We start from the raw sequence: 27,139 nt of genomic DNA, 5'->3' as shown, positions 1-27,139 counted from the left end.
TTTCATCTCAAGAACAGAGAAGCATCCCGAGCTCTGAAGATCACCTGGGAAGGAATCCCATTGGAGCATTGCAGCGCACCCAAATACCTGGGAGTCACTCTGGACCGTGCTCTTACCTACAAGAAGCACTGCCTGAACATCAAGCAAAAAGTGGGTGCTAGAAACAATATCATACGAAAGCTGACTGGCACAACCTGGGGATCACAACCAGATACAGTGAGGACATCTGCCCTTGAGCTGTGCTACTCTGCTGCTGAGTATGCAAGCCCAGTGTGGAACATATCTCACCACGCTAAAACAGTGGATGTGGCTCTTAATGAGACATGCCGCATTATCACAGGGTGTCTGCACCCTACACCACTGGAGAAATTACACTGCTTAGCCGGTATTGCACCACCTGACATCTGCCGGAAGGTAGCAGCCAATAGTGAAAGGACCAAGGCAGAGACATCTCCAGCTCATCCCCTGTTGGGTATCAGCCAGCATGTCAATGACTTAAATCTAGAAATAGTTTTCTAAGATCTACAGAGACACTTGCTGGAACACCTCAGCAAGCGAGAGTCCAAAAGTGGCAGGCTCAAACACAGAACCTCAACCAATGTCTGATACCAAATGAGAGACTCCCTCCTGGGCACACAGAGGACTGGGCCACTTGAAAGGCACTGAACAGACTGCGCTCTGGCACCACGAGATGCAGAGCCAACCTTCAGAAATGGGGCCACAAAGTGGAATCCTCGACATGCGAGTGTGGAGAAGAGCAAACCACGGACCACCTGCTGCAATGCAACCTGAGCCCTGCCACATGCACAATGGAGGACCTTCTTGCAGCAACACCGGAAGCACTCCAAGTGGCCAGATACTGGTCAAAGTGCATTTAACCAATTACCAAACTCACAAGTTTTGTATTTTGTCTGTTTGTTTGCTTTCTTCTGTTAGAAATGTAATATAATGGACTGGTTGCTCTGACACGACAAATAAAAAAAATTCTTGGAATGCATTGACTGGAAGTCCAAGACATTGTTTACTTCAGGAAGATTTCCATCCATCAGCTGACCTTGACAGAGCTCAATGGGTATACTCACTTAGTCATGACCATTTCCATGAGCATCTTCAGCGTGGGGTATTCCTCCCAGGCAGTAAGACCTAAGACACAACGTAGGCAGGTAGAAGAAACAGAAAAAGTGATAAAATATTGAGCACAAGAGTCAGAGGCTTGTACAAGTGGGGATAAACCGATTCTAAAGGGGAGTGGAGGTTTCCAGCAACAAGTATCCAGTGGCTTTACCTCACAGACATTACAACATCCCAGTTGTGACACTCACCGATATTCTCAGGATTGAAGGCAGCAACGACAAGCAACAGGGGCCAAGCTTTCCAGTAAAGGGTAGAGATGGCTAGGTTTGGGGGGTGGTACCTTCAAAGCAAAGGAGAGGGGGAATAGATGCACCTCTAGGCATTTTGCATTAAAAATGAAATGATTGCTCTTCTCTCCAGCGTGGAAACCTTACCCAGGAGGAAGCTGAATGTTCTCCGGATGGTGGTAAGTGCACAGGTTCAAAACAGCATCAATCAGCTGGATTCTCTCCACTTTCAAGACTTCCAGGTCTAAAAGAAAACAAAGGAGGAGGACTAGGAATGGGTGCTCTCGTCTATTTACATAAAGATAGAAAAACAGGTCAGAAAACCGACTAAAGAAACAAAATACAGAAACAGAGATAAATCCGTGGTCAAAGGCTTTGAAGGCTGGAATCACTGGGTTGCTGTGATTTTTCCAAGCTGTCTGGCCATGTTCCAGAAGCATTCTCTCCTGACATTTTGACCATATCTATGGGAGGCATCCTCACAGGTTGAGGGTCTGTTGGAAACTAGGCAAGTGATGTTTCTATATCTGTGGAATAATGCCCAGGGTGGGAGTTTTGAACTGCAAGGCTATTCAATGCTAATCTAGGTGTCCAACTGCAACCTTCACACTTGCCTCAAGCAAACAAGAGTTCTTTTTCCCACCCTGGACATTATTCCACAGATATATAAACCCCACTTTCCTCATTTCCAAAAGACCTCAACCTCTGAGGATGCCTGCTACAGATGTGGGAGAAACGTCAGGAGAGAATGCTTCTGGAACATGGCCATGCAGCCTGGAAAACTCACAGCAACCCAGACATAAATCCATATGGGTAGGAAAGGGATGACTAGAAGGGAGAAGGGATTTTCTGAAGGAATGGCCCACTGTTGCCAATGTCCTCCTCCAACCCAGATCTTACCATCCGCCTGCACAGCCGCTGCCCGTTTCACGAGGTGGTCAGCCAGCTCCATGGCGTCAGCGGGGCCAAGGGGGAGATCACGGGAGAGGCCGATCACCAGGATGCGCATGAGGGTGTCTTCCAGGATGGGCACTTCGGAGCAGAGGCGGAGGAAGAAGCTGGGGAGGAAGAGGAGGAGAACAAAGAAGGAAGGGGTCTCAACAACAAGCATGGCGTGAAGGCTGACACAGCTTCCAGTTAGCAATCCCTCTGGGAACTTTTTGGCACGCCACCCACCACAGCCTCCCTCCCTTGCAGTGGCTCCGGGTTCAAGCTGAGGCTCAGACTTACTTGCGGTCACTTTCGGGTGGCCAGTTGTCCCACTTATAGTAAGTCTCCGGCTGCTCCGTGAACAGCACTTTGTGGAGGCTGTGGGCAAAACAACAACAAAGAGCAGGAAATCTCAGAAATCTGGCACGTGGGAAGCTAAACCACAATCCAAAGCAGCCCAGGTTTCAAAGACTCCGGCACCACAAATTCAGTGGCGAAATCTGGCACGGGATGGCTACAGAAGCTCTAGGGATCGGTTTTGGAACAGGAAAGGCCTTTGTGAAGTAGGGATTGAATTTCTATTATTTCAAAGGGCCTCTCTGGACTTAAAATGGCCCAGAAAGGACCAAAACATGATGATAATGCCATTTAGAGGATGCCTGGAGGTGTCTAGCTGGAGCAAATGTACCCCTAAGGCAGTGGTTCTCAACTGTAGGTGCCCAGATGTTTTGGTCTTCAACTCTCAGAAATCATAGGTTGGTAAACTGGCTGGGATTTCTGGGAGTTGTAGGCCAAAACAACTGGGATCCACAGATGAGAACCACTGCCTGAAGGTCTCATAAGGAGTGAATGTGCTCCCTTAGCCTTCCACGATTTGGCACCTTTTCAAGCAGCAGTTCATTAGGGTATCTTTCAGAGTGGCGATTTTCCAGCCCTATTGACAATCACTAGGGAATAAACCCAAGGCCTTTGTCAACCAATTCCATTCCCTACCAGTGGACATAGTCCTTAGGAGCCAGTTTCGTGATGGAGGGAACCACGGTGTGCAGCCACCAGACAGCGTCCCGTTGAATTGCCGCAATCTGGTTCTGGAAAGCCCTCAGCACTTCCAAGTCTGGGCAAAAGGAGAAGGCAAAAGAAGGGTTGGGATTAAAAGAACAAGCTGCCAGCACTGCAAATCTATCAAGTAGGATTTATTTAGATTTATTATGACAAACATATAATTTCATTAATAATGCCATCGATTGATATTTTGTTGGGAGATTTCTGCCTATTGTAATACTCCCTCTTCTTCTTGACCTATTTTCAGCAGAAAACAAGACATCATAGGTACTTACTCTTTTTCTCCCCTTTGTCCCATGCAATCCCAGCCTCCTTCACCTGAGCAGTGATGCTGAGCATCATGGAGACGGCCAGCAGGTCTGTGATGTGAATGACAAACCGGTCCTAAAAAAAACAGGAGAGCAATGTGGTCATTGGCATCCCAACAGAGTCCAGAAGGTGACGAGCCGGGACTGAAAGAGTAGGTGGTTTGCTAATCTGCCTATAAATTGGGCTTTGATGAGAAGGTGCTGTGAACACGAGACAGATTTAAACAGAAGGAAAAAGAGGCTTCTAGTTTTCCATTAAGAATGATGTAGATCAGAATTCAGTGAAAAAGTCTGAAAGATGTAGAGGGAAAAGTAGAACAAAAGTCTTTCTAGATCAGTGTTTCCCAACCCTGAGATTGGGACCCCTGGTGGGTTTGTGAGGGGAGTGTCAGAGGGATCACCAAACACCATCAGAAACATATATTTTTCATGGTCTTAGGAGCCCTTTTGGCAGAGAAGGTTGAAGATTTCTCCCCCTGCCCTTCTCTTCTTTTTTGGTGTTGATGAACTACAACTCTCAGGATTCTATAACAGCCCCCCAACCCCTCCAGTATTCAGTGCTGCCCATGTAGGTAGTATTCCAAGTTTGGTGCAGATGCATTGTGGGCTGGGTTCAGAGTGCTCTTTGATTGTATGTGAACATTAAATCCCAGCAACTACAACTCCCAAATGTCAAGGTCTATTCTCCCTAAACTCAACCAGTGTTCACATTTGAGCATTTTTACCAAGTTTGGTCCAGATCTGTCATTGTTTGAGTTCACAGTGCTCTCTGGATGTAGATGAACTACAACTTCAAAACTCAAGGTCAATGCCCACCAAACCCTTCCAGTGTTTTCTGTTGGTCATGGGAGTTCTGTGTGCCAAGTCTGGTTCAGTTCCATCGTTGGAGGAATGCCCTTTGATTGTAGGTGAACTATAAATCCCAGCAACTACAACTTCCAAATTATGAAATGAATCGCCCTCAATGCCACCAGTATTTAAATTTGGACGTATCGAGTATTTGTGCCAAATTTGGTCCACTGAATGAAAATACATCCTGCATATCAGATATTTACATTACAATTTGTAACAGTAGCAAAATTACAGTTATGAAGTAGCAACCAAAATAATTTTATGGTAGGGGGTCACCACAACATGAAGAACGGTATTATAAGGGGTCGTGGCATTAGGAAGGTTGAGAAACACTGTTCTAGACCATGGTTGGACACCTCTCTCTCTGTTCCTAAAGAGGAATTTTACGATTTTACTAAATTTTGGAAGTTCTTGGCAACTTTATAATAAAATCCAGCAGAACTCATTTATTCTAATAGAGTTCATTTTTATCCTTTGTTTCGAGTTTCCATGGTGAGTTCAGGAATATACCCCTTGATTGTACTGTACAGTTCCCAGTATCTGCCAGCAGCACTGTGGTAGTTGTAGTCTAAAAAGATAACATCTGCTGGAAGCCAAGTCGGGCCCTCACCTTGAACTCCATCTCTGCGTACTGGGACTCCTTCCGCTCCTGCATGAGGCCAAGGCAGAAGGCCTGGAAGTTGATCTCATGCTTGGTCTGCTTGATGATCTCCCGCAGCAAGGCCCGCGAGGCCCGGAGGTAGTCGTCCTTGTTGGTCAGCAGGTCCTGGAACACCATTGCTAAGAACTGGACATCAAGGAAGAAAAGAACCAATGTTAAGGCAGAAATGTGGATGGGAAAGAAGTCTGTCCCATCACTCATAACTAGAGTTGCGCCCGAATTACTGTTAACGAAAAGATTAGTAGTTTTCGGATAGCAATTTTTGTGTAATTTTCGAAAACATAAAGGGGAAGAGAGAGATGAAAAAACCAGTGAAACGAATTCAGAGAGACGATATTTTCGAAAAGAGTTAAGTCTACAAAATACCAGAGGCAGGGGGATCCGTGGCGTCTTTTTCTCTCCCCAGTAGAAGAAGCTTCCTCCATTTTTTTTCTTGGAAAGTTCCCTTCTCCTCCAGAGAGGGCTGTAGAACTCACTTTCCCATTGGCACTAACACAGGGTGGCCCCTGAAAGTTCCTCTCGGAGCACGTTTTGAGTTGAAATTTTTCTCTGTCTCTCATCTGCCCTTGCGCTGTGCTACTCTGCTGCTGAGTACGCATGCCCAGTGTGGAACACATCTCACCACACTAAAACAGTGGATGTGGCTCTTAATGAGACATGGCGCATTATCACAGGGTGTCTGCGCCCTACACCACTGGAGAAATTACACTGTCTAGCCAGTATCGCACTACCTGACCTCCGCCGGGAAGTAGCAGCCAATAGTGAAAAGACCAAGGCAGAGACACCTCCAGCTCATCCCCTGTTTGGGTATCAGCCAGCACGTTAACGACTTAAATCCAGACATAGTTTTCTAAGATCTACAGAGACACTCGCTGGAACACCTCAGCAAGCAAGAGTCCAAAAGTGGCAGGCTCAAACCCAGAACCTCAACCAATGGCTGATACCAAATGAGAGACTCCCTCCTGGGCACACAGAGGACTGGGCGACCTGGAAGGCACTGAACAGACTGTGCTCTGGCACCACGAGATGCAGAGCCAACCTTCAGAAATGGGGCTACAAAGTGGAATCCTCGACATGCGAGTGTGGAGAAGAGCAAACCACTGACCACCTGCTGCAATGCAATCTGAGCCCTGCCACATGCACAATGGAGGACCTTCTTGCAGCAACACCAGAAGCACTCCAAGTGGCCAGATACTGGTCAAAGGACATTTAATCAACTACCAAACTCACACATTTTGTATTTTCTCTGTTTGTTTGCTTTGTTCTGTTAGAAATGTAATATAATTGACTGGCTGCCCTGACACGAGAAATAAAGCCAATAAAAAGCCTGGTAGTGTCCATGATCTGATTGGCTGAGAATGGACACAACCGGCATTTCCCAGAACCCTCTCTTGGGGTTTGTCTTATTTTTTTAAAATGTTATGCTTAAAACTTAAAATAATTCTAAAAAATCAGTCGATTGGTGGATTGTTTTGAAACTTGGCAGGCCTGCAGTTGTAAATGGGGTCCACAACTGATGTAGATTTCATGCAGATAGACCTTGAAATGGCTGAGGATTGAGCTTTTAAAATTTCCTATTGTAGCCAATGGGCCTAATCTCCTCCGAATGAAACGGAAAACACCCCTACCCTTTCGGGTAACTTTCTGGTAAATGAAATGAGGGATCAGATGGAAACAGACCCGAAAATGATATGCCTTTTGACCTGAATGCACATGACTACTCATAACTGCGGTCTACTGCTAGGTGCAGGGAATTGTAGTCCAAGAACCTTAGGAGAGCCACACAAACCAAGAATATGAGTGACAGTTATTTCAGCTAAAACTACGAAGCCTGTTCTGTGGGCAGATCCAACTCCTGCTTTGCCAGATTCTACCTTCGTGGGGACTCTTTCCACTCTATCTGTTAAAAGAGCTGTAATCTTGCAAGAGATACTTGGCTGTGAAGAATCAATTTTTGAACCAAAAGTCTATTAAACTCCTAGAGGAACAGTTTCATGCAGGTTTATCATAGATCTCCCTAGTTCCCATAGAAGATGCACCACTAAAGAAATTCAAGAGACAGTCCCTTGCTCAATTTCTAGCTTTCCAATTACGTGTACTTACCTTGGGAGCCAGTTCTGGGCTGTGCTGGAGGACTGTGTACAGAATCTGCATGTTATTGGGGTTCCTAGCATTCGAAAGCTCATTGAAGACCACTGATTTCACCACGGTGCCCAAGTTGTCCCGGTGGGCATTCAGCAGCTCCCTGGAGGGGTTAGAAATCTAGGATCACAGCCTGCACATTGATGGCTAGATTCCTCCTCCCTGTCTAGATCAGAAGGGAGAATGTGTGGGCCACCTTATGCCCAACCTCTTCCCTAAACTTTTTTCTTTCTGTCTCCCCTGTTTCTGAGAGAGGCAGGGCAGCTTCTGCTCCCTTACCTGACGCACAGCATGTAGTGGTTGAGAAGGACTTTGGGCTTCAGGCGGATTTTGATCAGGTTGGAGACCACCTCTACGTCCTCGGAGCTGTGGGTGTTGCAGTTCATGCAGACGGACATGAGTAGGTCTTGTGCCGGCCGGGTGAGCTGAGAATACAAAGAGCGTGAAGAGTGGGAGTGCCACAATTACAAATGACACCCTTGATTAAATGAACATGGGAATTAGCTTTAGGCCTTGTATAACTATGAAATTGATATATGAACCTGCAAAAGAGTCCCTGTTGCATGTCTTTGGGATCTTAGTTAAAGTAAAAATTTATTTATTTATTTATTTATTTATTTATTTATTAATGCGCTTGTATACCGCTAATATCTCAGCCTAAGTCGGCGACTCACTGCGGTTTACAACACTTAAAAAACAATATTCAATTTAAAAGCATAAAAGCATAAAACACATATACAATACAAGTTATTGGGCCACCAATAACAATCCCATGCATCTCGTAACTGAAATCGCAGTCCAAAATTCATCGTCCATGATTACCAATCCTTTAGTCATCAAATTCGTTGCAACGGATTAACCGAATGCTTGTTTAAACATCCATGTCTTCAGTCTTTTCCGAAACACCATCAGCGAAGGGGCTGATCGTACCTCTATGGGGAGGGTGTTCCAAAGCCGAGGGGCCACCACAGAAAAGGCCCTGTCTCTCGTTCCCGCCAGCCGCACTTGTGAAGCCGGCGGGATAGAGAGCAGGGACTCCCCAGAAGATCTTAGGGTCCTGGTGGGCTGATAGGCTGAGATACGTTCGGATAGATAAGTTGGGCCAGAACTGTTTAGGGCTTTAAAGGCCAACGCCAGCACTTTGAATTGAGCCCGGTAGCAGATCGGCAGCCAGTGGAGCTGGTGTATTTTATTTGAGAACATTTTATTTGAGAACACAGCATTTTATTTGAGAACACAGAAATGCTGGACCACTCTCACAACCACCAAGTCAGACTACACAGAGAAGCCACTGAAATACACAAGCATGTGGACAATTTCAACAGAAAGGAGGAAACCATGAAAATGAACAAAATCTGGCTACCAGTATTAAAAAGCTCTAAAACTGCAACAGCACAACAACAGAGAGGAAGCAAGCAGGGACATCTAATTACCTCTCAACAAAAGTTTGCTCCAGGCACAGCCAGCCCATTTTATGCTAATCAAGGTGGTCAGTTGAAACATTCACACCTCGCTCCAGAAGACAAGAGTCCTTTGTTTCACTCTGGTCATTCCACAGATATATAAACCCATTTTTCCTAGTTTCAACAGACCTCACTGCCTCTGAGGATGCTTGCCATAGATGCAAGTGAAATGTCAGGAGAGAACGACCATACAGCCCGAAAAAACCCACAACAACTCTGTGATTCCGGCCATGAAAGCCTTCAACAATACATTAAAATAAAATATTTCCCATCACCTGGCTTTATCACTACTGAATTAGAGATTCCAAGACTTGCATGCAAAGGGATTGCTCTACTATGAAGCTATGGGTGATCCCCTCAAGTTGGAACTTTAAAACATTATTACATTATTATTATTATTATTATTAAAACATTATTAAAACATCAAAACAATTTTTATTATTATTACTATTATTTCAATTTAGTAAAAAATGGATGCACTCGGTTCCATCAGGAGCCAAGAATGGATTTGAGGATCAACAACAGGAAGGGCTACGGCATTGACATCTCCGGCCCAGCCTCTGTTTGAATATCAGCCAGCATGCCAATGCCTTAAATCAAGAAACAGCTTAATAAGATCTACAGAAACACTTGCATGAACACCTCAGCAAGCAAGAGTCCAAAAGTGGCAGGCTAAAACTCAGCACCTCAATCAGTGGCTGAGACTGGATCACAAAATCCTCCCTGGGTATATAGAAGAGTTGACGACCTAGAAGGCGCTGAATAGACTGCGTTTTGTCACCACAAGATGCAGAGCTAACCTTAAGAAATGGAGCTGCAAAGTGGAGTCCAAAACATATGAGTGTGGAGAAGAGCAAACCACAGACCACTAACTGCAAAGCAGCCTGAGCCCTGCCACATACACAATGGAGGACTGTCTCATAGCGACACCAGAGGCACTCCAAGTGGGCAGCTTCAGGTCAAAGGAAATCTAGCATCATGCCCAGTTTTAAACTTTGTGTTTTTTAAAATACATTATAACTGTACCCAATTGGCTTCTGACACGATAAATATATAATACCTGCTGAACAGTCTAGATATGCTGCGTAAATTTAGAATAGCTTTATTGTCATTCTACTATTGCACAACGAAATTAAATGCCTTCCCCAGCACACATCACAAAAGAACACACACATCCCTCCACACCCCAACCACTACCACAGCCCCCAATGCCACATCAATGCAAAACCATGGAGTTCAACATAGCCACAACTCTATCTCTCGGCTGCCTGTCCTTGTCTTTGTCACCTTATACCATCTGCCAGATGGCAATCTATATAAATAAAAATGTAATGTTCGTTTGTGGGATTAACGTAACTCAAAAACCACTGGATGAATTGACACAAAATTTGGACACAATACAAGTATCAGGCCAACAAGTGACCATCACTCATAAAAACACTGAAAAACACAGTGTAAGAGACTTAAAAAGCAAAAAAAAAATTTAAAAATACATTACACCACAAGCGCAAAACCACACAAATATACGCAAACAGACATATATACACATATATACACATATACACAGACTGAGCCACAGCAACGCATGGCAGGGGACGGCTAGTAATGAAATAATTCTGGATATAGATACCAAGAATGCTCTGAGCCTTTTTAAGGCTGAGGAACTAAAAGTGATGACTCTACCTCTAAATTACAGTATATACTCGAGTATAAGCCTAGTTTTTCAACCATTTTTATAGGCTGAAAAAGTTCCTCTCAGCTTATACTTGGGCCAACGTTATTTAATATTTTACTCTGTTATTATTATTTTTATTACATGTATTATTTTGCTCTATTATTATTGCATTTATTATTTTACTCAATTATTATTATTACATTATTATTTTACTTTATTGTTATTATTAGATGTATTATTTGACTATTTATTATTGTTATTATTAGATTTATTATTTTACTCTATTATTACTGTTATTACTACATTTCCATTATTTCACTCTATTATTATTATTACATTATGTTACTCTATTCTTATTGGAAGGATACATAAGCACATTTACGTTGAAGAAGGTTAGAATCAGAGTTGGACAATCTTATCTTAAATTACAGTGTTATGTAAATATTCAAAAACATTTAACCTTCTGATGCCTCAATTAATGTAATTTTATAGTATCTGTTTTTACTTTGAAACTAACCAGTAGCTGCTGTATTTCCCACCCTAGGCTTATACTCGAATCAATACATTTTCCCAGTTATTGTGGTAAAATTACCTCGGTTTATATTCGGGTCGGCTTATACTCGAGTATTTACAGTAAAGTGCTAGACTTCTATCAGAGTGCAAGAAGTTAAGGTTTTTTTTCTGATGCCCATCTTGGTTTAATCTGTTCCAATGATGGATTAGTATGAAAGAAGCATCCAGCTCGTCCCTAAAGTTAAAGGAATGGGATGAATAATTCTGCCCTCACCTTGGGGTTCTGCAGCCACATCTCCAGCCTCTGCACTGCCATTTGGCGGATCTCCTTGTAGCCGCAGGTGGCGGTCAGGAGGCGCAGGAGGTTCCGGGAGACGTTGTCCATGGGCTGGCGCCGGTTGAGCTGATCCCGCAGCATGTCCAGCACGTACTCCTCCACACTCTCAGCCAAGTCCTCATAGCGGGGCATCAGCTGGCCCTCCTGCTCCGGGCTCATCTTGTCCTCGGCAATCAACAGTTCGCTCTGGCTGTCCTCCTCATCAGGCACCGAGGGATGAGGGCTGTTCCCTGAAGGAAGGGCCAGAAGACAGAACACTGAACACACAAAACTACTGGCTAAGTTCTGATAGCACAATAAACCAGGAATAGGCAACTGGGAAGGGAAGGGCCACTCTCACTCACTCCATCAACACACAGAGGACTATTCTTACCTGCACTGAGGTCTCCTCCGCCACGCCCCACCTCCCCATGTAAAAGAATGCTTTTGGGGGGCATCTTGGTGCTGAATGCTGTCTGAATGTTCTCCACAAAGGTTTTGCAATGCGGGCTGTCCACCCAGATCCGTTCCCCAAGAGAGTCCTCAATGTACACCTGGGAACAAAAGGCAAACATTCCTAAAGTTGAAGCATAAAATGAATTCAAAGTCATTTCAAAATCATACCTCTCTCATGTAATTCTTAAAAGGAGTAGCAATTCAATGATAAGATAAAATTCACTTTTTGTCCACATAAGAGCAGTTGCTCTATGTGGTTGCAGCAGAAGGAAAAACGAAAAAGTCATGCCTACAATGTCAGCAGCAGTATGAGAACAGCTCCATGGGGCATCTCTCAGGAAACTCCTAGAGTTGGAAGAGATCAAAAGGGCCATCTAGCCTAAACCCTCTGCTATGCACAAACACACAATCAAAGCATCCCTGACAGATGGCCATTCAGCCTCAGACTACACAGAAACCATTGAAATCCACAACCATGTGAAAATTTCAACAGAAAGGAAGAAACCATGAAAATGAACAAAATCTGACTACCAGTATTAAAAAAAACCCTCTGAAATCAGGACAGTAAATAACACTAAAAAACAGAGGAATTGCAGACAAAAATAAGTCAGGGCCAGCTGACACATCCCAACAAAGGATTCCCCCAGGCAACAATCAGCCAGGCTTGAAGCTGTAATGTCATTCAATGCATTTCAAGGTAGCCAACTGCAACATTCACACTTGCCTCAAGCAAACTAGAGTTCTTTTTTCAGTCCTGGTACTTCCATAGATATATAAACCCCATTTGCCTGGTTTCCAACAGACCCCTCAACCTCTGAAGATGCCTGCCACAGATTTGGGTGAAACAACAGGAGAGAATGCTTCTGGAACATGGTTATACAGCCCAGAAAATTCAAGGCAACCCAGTGATTCCGGGCATTAAAGCTTTCGACAACACATCCAGCCTCTGTTTGTAAATCTCAAAAAAAAGGAGACTTTTACCACACCACAAGACAGCATATTCCACTGTTGAACAGCTGTTACCATAAAGAAGTTCTTCATAATTTTTAAGTAGAATCTCTTTTCCTGCCATTTGAATCCATGGCTCCATTGTTTTCTAGTCTCCAGAGCAGCAGAAAGCCAGCTTGCCTGCTCCTCAGTGTGACATATTTTCAAATATTTAAACATGACCCTTTGGACTGATTCCATTCAAGTTGCAGAACTCTTGAATTCTAAGAACCAGGGCCTTGGATGGCTTCATTTTCTCTTCCCTCCTCACTCTTCTTCCTTTTGGAGTGCACACCACTTTTGCATGTTGCCATGCATCTCTGTGGCTTCCTCAATTTCGCTTACCTTGACAAAGATCTCTGGCCAGTTCTCGTCTTCCTCGTAAGCAGCCATGAGAAGGTTACAGGCCAAGACAGAGACCAGGCTGTTCCCTTTGGCTTTGAAGTTGATAGAGGCATCTCGGCGGAGAAGGCTGCACAAGGCCTGCCGAATACAAGAAAACATGAGTGTGAGGACAAGCTGGCTACAAGAGCCTCTGTTTGCCAAAGGCCAGGGACTAGAACCAACATCAGGTGTTGCTTTGAAAGTCAGCTGAAATCTGGACTTTTTGGAAATGGCTGCTAAAAAGTAAAACACTTTTCCCAACCCCAAACCTCATGTAAAAATGAATTTCCTGTAAGGTAATTTCTATCCTCTCACTTAGTATTGTAAAAAGAAAATACCCCATTTCCTTTTAAGTCTTTTGACTTCACTATGGGAAATATTTGCCAAAATAACACACTTTTGTGTTCCCACATTCCAAGTGTGTTCTTACCTCAATCACTCCTTCCGTGGCAAATATGTTGGGCTTCATTTTCGCCAGGTACATTAAACTCAAGTAGAGGGTGGCGTCAGGCTTGGCCCTATTCATCTTCAGCTGCTTCACGGCACCACACAACACCCCTTCGATGCGGTCATCGTTGCCTTCGGCTTCCGCAGACTCAATTTCATCCACCAGAATGGTTGGGGCCACTATGAACAGAAGCAAATGGGACTATCAGTGCTCCTAGGTCAAGAGTTGTACTTTCATACACAGCTTGCAAATATCACTTTTGGGGGCTAATACTTCCTGAAATTTTCCACTGGCTGAGTGAGCTTCAAGTAATTCTGCTTTCAAATGGTATAGAATTGCTGCAAATGATTAAGATGTCTGCCCATATATGTGATCCATCCACCTCTGATGGAGAGAGACTTCAGCTACCGGTATTTAAGTTGTCAATTGTCATGATGACAAGCAGTTGTTTGATTTGGTTCCTTGATTTGAAACGAAGACATTTCTGCAAGGAGACTGTTGCTGTTTGGGATGTATATGGTGACACATGGGTGAGGTAGGGAGGAATCCAGCACTTTGGCCTACAGCTCCCATCAGCCATATCCAAAATGGGAAATGTGGGATCTGCAGTTCAAAATATCTGGAAGGCCAAAGGCTAGCTATTCCTTATTTGAAAAACAAAACAGAATGACAGGGATCTTTCCATATACCTTCACAAGAAAGCATCTTATGCAAAATAAAGTAACAACATAATCATAGCGAAGACCACAACTCCACCATCCACCTCACATCTCCCAACAAGAAATATATGGAGACACATCCCTCTGATCCTGGATGGGACAAGGAGAAATCCTGATGAATACCTTCTGTGATTTCATCCACTTCTCTATCAAAGTCAGCCCAGTTGGCTGTAAGTAGTGAAGCACCAACCCTTGTATACAGAACCGTTAGGAACAGAGGGAGCCCTGAAGTATGCATGTAGAAAGAGGAGCACTCCTCACTCATCTCCTTACCTTCAATGGGGATCACGGAGGGCTCCTTGATGGATGGGGAAATAGCTCGTTTCTCTGCCACTGCCGCCTCAGCCAACCGTCCCAATGCGCTAAGGGGGGGAGTGGAGGCAAGCTTGGGCCGCTTGGCAAGCCCCGTGAGTGCAGAGGCCCCTGTGAGAGTCGCCGATGCCTCCCGCTTCCGCTCTGAAGGCAATCCCGCCGAGGCCGGCTTCAGCAGCGCAACGGTTGCCTTGGATTCGCTGGCCTGGCCTTTCGAACCCAAGGCAATGAAGTCTCCTGGAGGGGGGTGGCCTGGGAGGAGAAGCAGAATGAAAACCAACCAATGAGGAAACAAGATGAGAAAACTCTCCTGGACCCTCCTGCTATTTTGAAGGGGGGGGGGGTGGAGGATAACAAACTCCTTTTTAAAAAGCCACACAAATCTTTATGTCTCCCAGATAAAAGAAAGGTACAGAAGATGAATTGGATGGGCTTATTCATTTTATTCATGGGTATTCCCTTGGCTGAGCCTGATTGTCTTCCACAGGTAGAGTCTTGACAGTGGGTCCATAAGTGACTGTAGAGACCTTGCTCTTCCGGCTGTTGGGAATTGTGGGAGTTGGAGTCCAAAGCACCTGGAGGGCCCAAGTTTGCCCTTCCGGCTGTTGGGAATTGTGGGAATTGGAGTCCAAAACACCTGGAGGGCCCAAGTTTGCCCTTTCGACTGTTAGGAATTGTGGGAGTTGAAGTCCAAAGCATCTGGAGGGCCCAAGTTGGCCCTTCCAACTGTAGGGAATTGTGGGAGTTGAAGTCCAAGACACCTGGAGGCCCCAAGTTGGCCCTTCCAACTGTAGGGAATTGTGGGAGTTGAAGTACAAAACACCTAGAGGCCCCAAGTTGGCCCTTCCAACTGTAGGGAATTGTTGGAATTGAAGTCCAAAACATCTGGAGGGCCCAAGTTTGCCCTTCTGGTGGTGGGAATTGTGGGAGTTGAAGTCCAAAACACCTGGAGGGTCCAAGTTGGCCCTTCCAGCTGTTGGGAATTGTGGGATTTGAAGTCCAAAACACCTGGAGGGCCCAAGTTCACCCTTCCAACTGTAGGGAATTCTGGGAGCTGAAGTCCAAAACACCTGGAGGGCCCAAGTTCACCCTTCCAACTGTAGGGAATTCTGGGAGATGAAGTCCAAAACACCTGGAGAACCCAAGTTGGCCCTTCCAACTGTAGGGAATTGTGGAAGTTAAAGTCCAAAACACCTGGAGGGCCCAAGTTCGCCCTTCCAGCTATTGGGAATTGTGGGAATTGAAGTCCAAAACATCTGGAGGGCCCAAGTTTGCCCTTCTGGTGGTGGGAATTGTGGGAGTTGGAGTCCACCTGGAGAGCCCAAGTTCGCCCTTCCAGCTGTTGGGAATTGTGGGAGTGGAAGTCCAAAACATCTGGAGGGCCCAAGTTTGCCCTTCTGGTGGTGGGAATTGTGGGAGTTGGAGTCCACCTGGAGAGCCCAAGTTCGCCCTTCCAGCTGTAGGGAATTGTGGGAGTGGAAGTCCAAAACATCTGGAGGGCCCAAGTTTGCCCTTCTGGTGGTGGGAATTGTGGGAGTTGGAGTCCACCTGGAGAGCCCAAGTTCGCCCTTCCAGCTGTTGGGAATTGTGGGAGTGGAAGTCCAAAACATCTGGAGGGCCCAAGTTTGCCCTTCTGGTGGTGGGAATTGTGGGAGTTGGAGTCCACCTGGAGAGCCCAAGTTCGCCCTTCCAGCTGTTGGGAATTGTGGGAGTGGAAGTCCAAAACACCTGGAGGGTCCAAGTTTGCCCTACTGGTGGTGGGAATTGTGGGAGTTGGAGTCCACCTGGAGAGCCCAAGTTCGCCCTTACAGCTGTAGGAAATTGTGGGAGTGGAAGTCCAAAACACCTGGAGGGTCCAAGTTGGCCCTTCCAACTGTTGGGAATTGTGGGAGTTGAAGTCCAGAACACTTGTAGGGTCCAAGTTCGCCCTTCCAGCTATTGGGAATTGTGGGAGTGGAAGTCCAAAACACCTGGAGGGCCCAAGTTGGGCCAAGCCTTCTCTAGACTTGGGACTTCATCTCCCAGAAGCCTCAGCAGCCTTGGCCCATGGCTGGAGACTCGGAGAGAGGGAGAGCCTGCCTTGAGCAGGGCTTGGGCTAGAGATCTGCCCGTGTTTGCATCCTGGAGCTCCCAAGGCCTTTCCCCTTCACTCACCGGAGGGCTTGGCGACGGTGCTTGGGCGGCGGGCGGCCGCGGCCTTCGGGCGGTTCATGTTCCTGGCCCGGAGCTTCCCCCTCGCTCAGGTGCGGCTGGACAGAGCGGAAGCGGAAGTGCCCCGCTCTGACCTCCGCACTCGGAACCAAAACACTGTGCGCTCTCCAATTGCTGCTTCCGCGCCCTGTCGCCGAGTAAGGAGAACTGCAGCCTTGGAGCCTCAAAAAAATGGAGATACAGCGCCACCTATCGGTTGGCATTGGGAGCACAGCCTCGCCTATGTTATAATTAAGTGGCTGTGGAGCCCTATTCTTGACCCCCATGTTTTCCCACATTGAGGGTATTGATTTCCAGGTGGAAGGTGGTCCCAGTAGGGTTGGCTTGACGCGACTTCCTCTTGGCACATTTCTCCCTTTCGCCCTCCATCTGTGCCTCTTCGAATTCCGCAGCACTGCTGGTCACAGCTGACCTCCAGTTAGAGTGCTCAAGGTCCACGGCTTCCCAGTTCTCTGTGTCTATGCTATAGTTTTTAAGGTTGCCTTTAAATCTAAGGTTGCCCATCTTTAAATTTAAGATTGCCCATCTTTAAATCCCATTTCCTGTCCACCAACATTATGTTTCCCATTCTTGAGTTGAGAGTATAGTAGCTGCTTTGGGAGACGGTGATCAGGCATTTGGACAATGTGGCCAGTCCAACGCATAGGGACAAGCAACTTGTTGGAGCATGCAAGAAATCAGTGTGTGTGTCAACGGTAAAATAAGATGCATGAAGCTGATTGGTTGAGCTTTGTGTGGGGAGCTGGATGAGCCTGGGACTTTTGGTTGCTGTCACATTTTTGTTCAGGCTCGAGCTGTGAAGGTGCTTGGAGAGAAGGAGAGAGAGACAGAGTTTGGAATGTGCTCTCGCTTCCTGAACTGCTGAAGGAGTTTATCCACATGGACAAAGAAAGACCATTTTAAATATCTCATAAAAGGACATTATGTGAGTTGATGCAACTGACCACATTCTACATAATATTGTTCTGAACTATGAAGAGTAAACTACTTTTTTGTTCATCTGCATGGCATATTTTCTTTCTCTGGCAAGGCAGTGTGTGGAGTGGTCAAACATGATCTACACATGGTTTATGAGCAGGTACAACTGCACCAGGAGCTCCAATTTTGTTTGCTTTGCATTTAATGTTTGTTATAGTCCTAAGTTTCAGGTACTCTGCAGATAGGAGGCTTCTTTTGGCTGCAATCATAGGGCAAGTCACCTGTCAATTATAGTTAAGTTCCCTGGTCCCGCCCCCTTTTTGGGTTTTAGAGGGAATAGGAGCCATTTTGAGTTCAGTCCACACAGAGAAGCCTTTCATGCAGGACATAATACCAAGAGCTCCTGTAGAAAGCTTCGTCTTCTACGGCTTGGCCAGGGAGATATACAGCCTACAGCTTAGCTGGGGTTATACAGCCCTACATCTCCTTTGCTAAAGAACTTCAGTCAGCCATCACGGAAACCTGATTTCTTTTTTCCCCTGGAAGTCTACAAATCTCTGCTTGGTAAGGGTCACTCGCAGAAGCCAGAAGCAGTTGGTACCGGGTGCAGGGGCTCCATGCCAACAGAGGCAAAGTCAGACTAGAAGTTAAGGATTTCCCCATTAGTTACAGTTAAGAAGATAGTGCCTGTTCCCTGTGGACAAGATTGAGAAAGAGCCAATAGACTGTTAAGAAAGCTTTAAAGTACCTGTTTGTTTTCATCAATAAAGAACTTTGTTGAACTTTTAAGCAATCTAAAGACTCTGTTTTAAGGAAATCCAAAGGCCTTTAATCTGAGACAGCCCCGGCGTCCCGTTGGGAACACAGAATGTATGTCCTGTCTACAGTCTTATGCACAGGCCCAGCGTGCGACAGCACAGTTTATTTTTACATTATCCCACACAATTGATTATGCTTATTTTTCTCTTCCCTCCTTGTCTTTTTTCTTTCTGTGTCTTGTTTACAAAGTGGCACATTATGCTTTCTCTTCTTTGCCCAGGATTTCGGTGTTTTATACATAAGAAGGGACGACACTAGTGAGAGACCATCACAGCACATCAGTTTCAACATCTGTATTTTATTGTTGTTGTTGTTTGTTTGTTTGACACAGAAACGTAAGGAAAGGAATCAAGCAAACATTTCAAAATAACCCAAAGAGCCACACTTCTTCACTTTCTCCCAAACGATCCCATGGCAGAAGGCTACTGAATCAGAATTAAGTCTCACTGGGGCCCCATCTACACTCATATAATATAGTTTAACTGCATTGAGCTGCATTATATATATAGATATACACTGACCATAGAATGCCGTTTCAGACTGCATTATATGGCACTATGGGTGGGACCTGAATTTTGTGGTGTTTACTGACAGGTAAATGACCTTAGGGCTGCAGATTTATGCCCAGATCTCCCATTCTAGTTCTATTTGCTAGACAACTTCATGATCTATCTCAGTGTTATGTAGAAACTATCTCAGTGTTATATAGAGGGAAGATAACATTTCATCAGTAGTCTTGGTTCTTATGGACATGATTGTTCATGTTTTAAATCTGAGTTTGGCTTAAAAGGGAGTAAATGGAAAGAAGCTATGAATAATGCTCTTTAGTTTCTAACAATCTGGGTTGCTGTGAGTGTTTTTGGCTGTATGGTCATGTTCCAGAAGCATTCTCTCCTGACGTTTCACCTGCATCTATGGCAGGCACCCTCAGAGGTTGTGAGGATCTCACAACGTCATGAGGATGCCTGTCACAGATGCAGGTGAAACATCAGGAGAGAATGCTTCTGGGAAATGGCCATACAGCCTGAAAAACTCACAACAACCCAGTGATTCCAGCCATGAAAGCCTTCGACAACACATTCCTAACAATCAATGATATAACATTTGGCAACAGTAGATCATCCAACTTGATGGGATGAACAAGTAAGCATTCGTTTAATAAAGGCAAGTTATTTCAAGTCTTTGGCAGCCTAAACAAAACAATTTCCCAAAAACATCAACCCAAACCAACTAAGGCAACTCCTAGAAGGCCAATGTTAACGGCGACGCCATACGCATCCAATCTCCAAGGCTATCAATGGCTATTAGCTATATATTACCTGCAGCAACAGGGAAGGCAGGATGCCTATCCATACTATTTGCTGAAGATCATGAAGAAGCAGGTCTTATTAGAGTCATGGGATGGATCTAAATCATCTTCCAATGTCCTAACTCAGTTATCCATTTACTATTGAATTGCAAGCTGATGGGGATGCAATTCATCTCAACAGATGTCAACGCAAAATAAAGTACCATTGAGTTCAGTGGTGTTTAGACCCAGAAACCTCAGGACAGGATGGTGAGCTGAACAAAATCGATTAATGTATATATTATATGTATTTATACCCCGCTTCTCTCTGCCAAAGGAGATCTTAGGGCCCCTCCACACAGCCCTATATCCCAGAATATCAAGGCAGAAAATCCCACAATATCTGCTTTGAACTGCGTTATCTGAACTGGGTCCACACTTAGATAATGTGGGATTTTCTACCTTGAAAGGGCTGTGTGGAAGGGCCCTTGGTATGTTTTAAAAACTGTTCCATAGTTCCAGCTTTTAACCCCTGAACTGGAACATGTTAGAATGGTTTTTCCAAGGGTTTAGAAGCTTACCCTCCTTGCTGAGGATAAGCAAAGAAAGACAGTAGGATTTGTATTGACAGAACTCTAGATTCAGAGGGGAAAATAGTGCAATTGATTTGTCTTTCTTACTGTAGTTTAGGCGAGAGACATTCAGACTGAGAGTGAGTTCAGGGCTGGCTCAAAATGCCCTGGATTGACCCAAGTTGGGCATCTGATCCAAGGTCCCTTACAAAAGTTACATTTCCCCATTGCCTAGATGGCAAAAGGGACCTTATAGAGGACTATCTATTGTGCAAGGCAGCCTCCTGAGTGAGTTTGTGCGTTCAAGCCCCTTAGCAGTGGCCTTTTCGCTTGGCTATTCAGTGAGACAAGTGGCATGTTGCCACAGACCAAAGGTCCATCCCTCTGGGAGCCAAGTTGTCTGGCTCTTTTAGCAATGAACAGTGTTTTGAAGCAAGAGTAATACTGATAGTAATTGTAACATGTAGAGCAAAACCCCAATTTTTATGTTTGCAGGTTTGCCAAGCATGTGCCATCTAGTGTTTAATGTACTTCACAAGGTGCCAATTAATGCATGACATTGAACTCTTTAACTCTTGGGTTTTATGAGTTTGTGGTGGGAGCTTAGATCTAGTGAATAATTGGAAACTGTGCGTGAAATCAGATTACTAAAGGCACGGGATGGCAACTATGCTGTGTAATATCAGCCCTTCTCATTGACAGCCATGGCATTGCCCCCAAATTCATATAGAAGCAAAGTTGCCCAATCAGTGGTGCTATACTTTCTGCTAGTTCCAATTATATTTAAAAGGCTGGCATATTCCTGGCTTTGGCTGTCCTTATCCCACATTAGAACCCAGACTGTGAGAGCCGTTCAGCTGTGGAACTCTCTGCCCTGGCGTGTGGTGGAGGCTCCTTCTTTGAAAACTTTTAAACAGAAGCTGGATGGCCATCTGTCAGGGGTGATTTGAATGCAACATTCCTGCTTCTTGGCAGGGGGGTTGGACTGGATGGCCCATGAGGTCTCTTCCAACTCTTTGATTCTATGATTCTATGATAGGGCCACGGGGTGCCCAGTGTCACCTCCCACCCATTTTTGGCTGCAGAACTTGGGACTACAAGTCCCAGAATCCCACAGCTCATGGATCTCACACGACTCTTGCTCAAAAGGCTTTAATCTGACTTCTTTTTCCAAGTTCTATTTGGCAAAGTCCATTCCAAGACCCAAGAGTCTTTTCTCCCTCTGCCTTTGTCATCCCTTCATTCTTGAAAAGTGGAAATGCCAATGGCTAGGCTGGAGGGGGTCGGCATGCAAGTTGAGGGTCTCCTTTTTCATGCAGCAATGGAGGCAACCCTACCACAGGAAACAGCGATGGCGTGGTGCAACACAGGGCTCCCATCCAGAAAAAGATATCTTACACTTCCACCAGCTCCCTTCCTGACAAAACCACAACGCGCCCTCTGATACATGCAGGGTGGGGCATGGGATGCCTAGCGACATGCAAAGGACTCTCACAGAGGCGAGGCGGGAGGTTCCCAGGAGGGAAGTGTTCAGAGTGGAAGCAGCAAGGGGGAGAATCAGGAGTCCTCTTCCCAAGCGGAGGCAGAGAGGAGACGACAACGAGGCCAAGAGACGGACCCACAAAAACTCGCAGAGTGTGGTGACCCCATCCAGAGGTTCTGCGTGGGCCAAAAGCCCAACCTGCGCATGAACATACAGCCGCCGGGCTGGAGGAAACTGTGCCCAGCTCACTTCCACTGTATGGAGAATCCCTGGCTGAGGTTGAGCTGCAGGTCATTCATGGTGAGAACCTACAAGAAGGAGTCAAAAAGAGGAGTTAGTAACTGATTTGGCTGTGGACAAGTCTACATAGGGACCACCAGTAAGTAAGTAAAGTTTATTACGGTCAAAGACCAGATCACAACATGGAGACCCATCCCATACATTCACATCAAACCCAAGGGGTTATACACTTCAAACTTCAACAAAGTTTAAAATCTAAGCTAAAAACCAATACAAGTAGTTATTAAAACCTAACTCAACTTAGAAGGCACCTCAATTGACTGACAGCTCCTCCATCTTATCCATTAACTCCATGAAGGGATGTCTCTCAAAATAAGATGCAACCCTCAAGGCCACCTCACAAACACAGTTAGCACAGAGAAAGGAGTCAAACAAGGCTGCATCTTAGACCCATCATTATTCAACCTATACATCAACTCTATGGTGGATCAATTGCACAACATGGACTTTCACCCTCCAAAACTTGCGGGGAAACATATCTTCACCCACTGATGCAGCTCTGATTACAAAAACACCAATAGGCCTAAAAAGAGCATTGAAAGCATTGGCACAATATTGTAGGGAGAATCAGTTACAGCTTAATTACCATAGGGACCACCAAATGCAGCAATGCCCAAATACAAATCAAGGACCATGAAAGGCACTGCAGACTACTTCAACCAGAGAAGTCAGCCATAGCAGAGCAACTGATGAACCAACCTGAACAAAAGATATTATTGGAGTATCCAGAAGTGCTATACCTCACTAACAATCACCATGTCAGGCTACACAGAGAAGCCACTGAAATCCACAAGAAGCAAGTGGACAATTTCATCAGAAAGGTGGAAACAATGAAAATGAACAAAATCTGGCTACCAGTATTAAAAGACTCTAAAAATCAGGACAGTAAATGAAGAGAAACATTCAGAAAACAGAAGAATTTCAGACATGAATAAATCAGGACCAGCTAACACCTCCCAACAAAGAATTTCCTCGGGCAGGAAGCAGCCAGGCTTTGAAGCTGCAATGCCATTCAAGATGGCCAGCTGAAACATTTACACCTGCCTTAAACAGACAAGAGTTCTTTTCTAAAATTACAGAGAAAACAAACAAGGACATCTAATCAGCTCTCAACAAAAGTTTGCTCTAGGCACTGTCAGGCCATTATATGCTAATCAAGGTGGTCAATTGGTGGTCAGTTGGTGGTCAATTGAAACATTCACACCTACCTCCAACAGACAAGAGTTCTTTGTCCCACCCTGGACATTCCACAGATATATTAAACCCCATTTTCCTAGTTTCCAACAGACCTCACAACCTCTGAGGATCCCTGCCATAGATGCAGGCGAAACATCAGGAGAGAATACTTCTGGAACATGGCCATACAGCCCGGAAAACTCGCAGCAACCCAGATATGATTTAATTTCATTGGCTGGCTTTCTGCTTGAAACGGCGAATATAACAATTGTGATACGATTCAATTCAGTTTTGTGCACATGGCATAATGCTTTAATATCTTTGTGAATGGCTTACCATGTGCACAAAACTGAATTGAATCGTATCACAATGTTCATATTCGCCTAGGGCTGCTTGACACTACAACATTTGGTAGTCTATTGTGTAATGATACCCAGCATAGTAACTGATACACTCCAATTCAATGGAGCCCCCAGTGGCGCAATAGGTTAAACCAGTGGTTCTCAACCTGGGGTCCCCCGATGTTTTTGGCCTTCAACTCCCACAAATCCTAACAGCTGGTAAACTGGCTGGGATTTCTGTGAGTTGTAGGCCAAAAACATCTGGGGACCCCAGGTTGAGAACCACTGGGTTAAACCCTTGTGCCAGCAGAACTACTGACTGAGAGGTCGGTGGTTTGGATTCAGAGAGTGGGGTGAGCTCCTGTCTGTCAGCTCCAGCTTCTCATGTGGGGACATGACAGAAGCCTCCCACAGAATGGAAAAACATCAGGGCATCCCCCGGGCAACGTCCTTGCAGGTGGCCAATTCTCTCACACCAGAAGCTACTTGCAGTTTGTCAAGTCGATCCTGACATGAAGAAAAACCCCCAAAATTGCAATTCAATGTAAAATGGGCACTGAAGCTTCATAGAATTATACAGCTGGCAAACCAATCCCCTGTCATGCAGGAACACACCCAATCTAACCACTCCAGACAGATGGCCATCCAGCCTCTGTTTAAAAACCTCCAGAGAAGGCGAATCCACCACACTGCCAGACAGAATAGTCTACTGTTGAACAGCCCTTATAATCAGGAAGTTAACCCCAATATTTAGGTGGGATCTCTTTTACTGCCATTTGAATTTCTTCCTATGTTGTGTTCTAGGCTTCAGAGCAGCAGAAAACAAGTGTGGCATCGTGTCCCTTCCCAACCTTATGTTCTCTCCAGTGCTCTCCCAGACACTAACTAGGAAGACGGGTGCCTGGTGTGCATCAGAACAGCATGCTGCACACCGAAGCACCCCTGTTCAGATGCACAACTTCTCAACTCACTAATAGGACTTGGCTGCAATGTAGTAAAATATAGACAGTAGGCTTTTGGCCTTTACACTTCAGATTACCTGGTTTGTCAAATAGCTGAATGGCCACACCTTCCCATTGACCGTGACAATCTTTGGCTCTTCCCTCACTCCATATACAGTCAATACATCTATGGCGACATGGGTGGTTTCCGCACTGGAATGCAGGACAGCAGAAGTGAAGGTATTCTAGGAAAAAGAGAGGAAGGGTGGCCAGATGACGATCAAGTCAGACAAACAGGGGAGGTAGAATTTGCTCCGTTGGGATATTAATAGTTACTAGGCATGTGCGATCCATTAAAACATGGTTCTAAACTTCTTCCAGAAATAGGAGGCGCTGGTGCTTCATTTCTAAAATCTTTCTGAAGTTTTGGTGATCAAAATTTTGGAACTCTAATGAAACTTACGAATTTTCGTAAGTACTTTGTTAATGGCCATTGCGATCACACAAAGGGAAAACATCACAGTCAGTGGGGAAACTTGAAGTGCTTCTCTTTCCTTCATTTTTTGAGCTATCCTGATGAAACTTGCTACAGTGGTAGAACACATTTACCACGGTTAGTGTACCAAAATTCAGAATGTTTGACTCATCCACTGAATTTTGGCAAATTTTTGAAGTTTTCATAAACAACATTTTAAAAAAACAACAAGAGCTATCTACTTGAATTTTATATACAACTAGCTGTCCCCTGCCACACGTTGCTGTGGCCCAGTCTGTGTATATGAGTTTTGTGTGTGTATATATTTGTATATATGTGTGTTTGTGTATATATATATGTGGTTTTGTGCATGCGCTGTAACGTAATTTTTGTTTTTTGGCTTTTTAAGTCCCTTCTGCTGTGTTTTTCAGTGTTTATATGAGTGATGGTCACTCGTTGGCCTGATAGGTTTATTGTGTCCAGATTTGGTGCCCATTCGTCCAGTGGTTTTTAAGTTATGTTAATCCCACAAACGAACATTACATTTTTATTTATATAGACTAGCCGTCCCCTGCAACGCGTTGCTGTGGCCCAGTCCGTGTATATGTGCTTTGTGTGTGCGTGTGTATGTGTATATATGTGTGCTTGTGTATATATACATATATGGGTGTATATATGTGTGTGTATATATACGTGTGTGTATATATTTGTGTATTTGTGTATTTATATGTGCACATGCATATTGTGTAAATGCGTGTGCTTGTCTATATGCATATTTGTGTGTACATATGTATGTATGTGGATATGTATGTGTGTGTATCTATAGATAGTGAGATAGACATGAGATAGTTTTTATGATTTTAATAGGTATTGATGTTTCATTTTAATTGTTGAACTGTTATATTTTGTATTGTTTGTTGTGTGATTTGGGCATCTAATTGTGCCTCCTTTGTAAGCCGCCCTGAGTCCCCCCCGGGGTGAGAAGGGCGGGGTATAAGTAGATGAAATAAATAAAATAAATAAATATGTATGTGTGTATATTATTATTATTATTATTATTATTATTATTATTAAACTTTATACCCCGCTACCATCTCCCCAAGGAACTCGGTGCGGCTTACATGAGGCCGAGCCCACAATACATCAATACAAGCAATAACAACAACAGTAAAACAAATTAAATAAAACTCATAACAAAAAAGCAATATACAATGACAATAATACAAAACACAATTAAAATCTATGGCTGGGCCAAATGCAATTAAAGTTAAAAATAATGCTAGGCATGAATAAGGTAGGAGAGATGGGGCATTAGTGGGAGCGTACAATATTTGTGTGTGTTTGTGCATATATGTGCATGTGTGTGTATGAATAAGTGCATGTATATGAGTGTATGTGTATATATGATGTATTTTGGGGGTTTTTAAGTCTGTTCTGTTGGGGTTTTGTGTGTATGTGTACGTGTATGTTTAGGAGTGATGGACACTCGTTGGCCTGATAGGTGTATTGTGTCCAAATCTGGTGTCAATTCATCCAGTGGTTTTTGAGTTATGTTGGAAGAAACAATCCAACATCTGGATGGAAGAGGCAACCCAACATCTGGAGGGCCACAAGTTGCCCATCCTAGTAATAAGCCCACAAACAAACATTACATTTTTATTTATATACATTATGCACCAGCTTACCAGTTACCCTCTGATGCCATAGCTAACATGTGACCAATTGCCCCTGACGGTGTTACTTTTCCATGCTATAATGGAGGACAGAAGAACTTGCTCTTCTTCTTACCTGGGTGACGTTGAACACTAGGTATGAATAGTCGCCCTTCGCAAAGGCATCCAAGCTTTCTCCGTCATCCCAGTAAAGATCTCCCCAGGCATTGGCGTTCTGTGACAAGGCTGCGATCAAGCGCATGGGATTACCTCGGCTGACGGAAGTGCAGCAACCTGGATTCTGGAAAGGAAAATAGTAAGTGTCTGAATTTGGAGTTCAAACAAGAGCAGCCCCATTGTGACAAAGGAATGGA

At 44.7% G+C, this 27,139-nt stretch overlaps 2 protein-coding genes across 2 annotated transcripts in view; both read right to left on the bottom strand.

Annotated features, from left to right (window-relative positions):
* Positions 1–16,864, bottom strand: part of LOC137097885 (integrator complex subunit 1-like) — a 64,325-nt gene extending 47,461 nt beyond the window's left edge. Inside the window, exons 1-16 of the mRNA XM_067473237.1 lie at positions 16,744–16,864; positions 14,551–14,841; positions 13,541–13,737; positions 13,072–13,209; positions 11,678–11,837; positions 11,242–11,534; positions 7,596–7,741; positions 7,278–7,419; positions 5,124–5,300; positions 3,629–3,737; positions 3,285–3,405; positions 2,592–2,669; positions 2,262–2,419; positions 1,509–1,605; positions 1,323–1,414; positions 1,083–1,143 (exon numbers count right to left, since the gene is read on the bottom strand). Of these exons, the coding sequence (XP_067329338.1) occupies positions 1,083–1,143; positions 1,323–1,414; positions 1,509–1,605; positions 2,262–2,419; positions 2,592–2,669; positions 3,285–3,405; positions 3,629–3,737; positions 5,124–5,300; positions 7,278–7,419; positions 7,596–7,741; positions 11,242–11,534; positions 11,678–11,837; positions 13,072–13,209; positions 13,541–13,737; positions 14,551–14,841; positions 16,744–16,801 (2,318 nt within the window). The 5' untranslated portion in view covers positions 16,802–16,864. The remainder of the gene's footprint in view (positions 1–1,082; positions 1,144–1,322; positions 1,415–1,508; positions 1,606–2,261; positions 2,420–2,591; positions 2,670–3,284; positions 3,406–3,628; positions 3,738–5,123; positions 5,301–7,277; positions 7,420–7,595; positions 7,742–11,241; positions 11,535–11,677; positions 11,838–13,071; positions 13,210–13,540; positions 13,738–14,550; positions 14,842–16,743) is intronic.
* Positions 16,865–20,258: 3,394 nt separating this feature from the next.
* LOC132782142 (lysosomal alpha-glucosidase-like) overlaps positions 20,259–27,139 on the bottom strand; it is a 66,887-nt gene continuing 60,006 nt past the window's right edge. Inside the window, exons 18-20 of the mRNA XM_067473023.1 lie at positions 26,902–27,066; positions 24,737–24,883; positions 20,259–22,188 (exon numbers count right to left, since the gene is read on the bottom strand). Of these exons, the coding sequence (XP_067329124.1) occupies positions 22,126–22,188; positions 24,737–24,883; positions 26,902–27,066 (375 nt within the window). The 3' untranslated portion in view covers positions 20,259–22,125. The remainder of the gene's footprint in view (positions 22,189–24,736; positions 24,884–26,901; positions 27,067–27,139) is intronic.

This window comes from Anolis sagrei, chromosome X (genome assembly GCF_037176765.1).
Source record: "Anolis sagrei isolate rAnoSag1 chromosome X, rAnoSag1.mat, whole genome shotgun sequence".
Lineage (NCBI taxonomy): Eukaryota > Metazoa > Chordata > Lepidosauria > Squamata > Dactyloidae > Anolis > Anolis sagrei.
The sequence above is the reverse complement of the archived record's forward strand: the minus strand, read 5'-3'. Positions and strand labels throughout refer to the sequence as shown.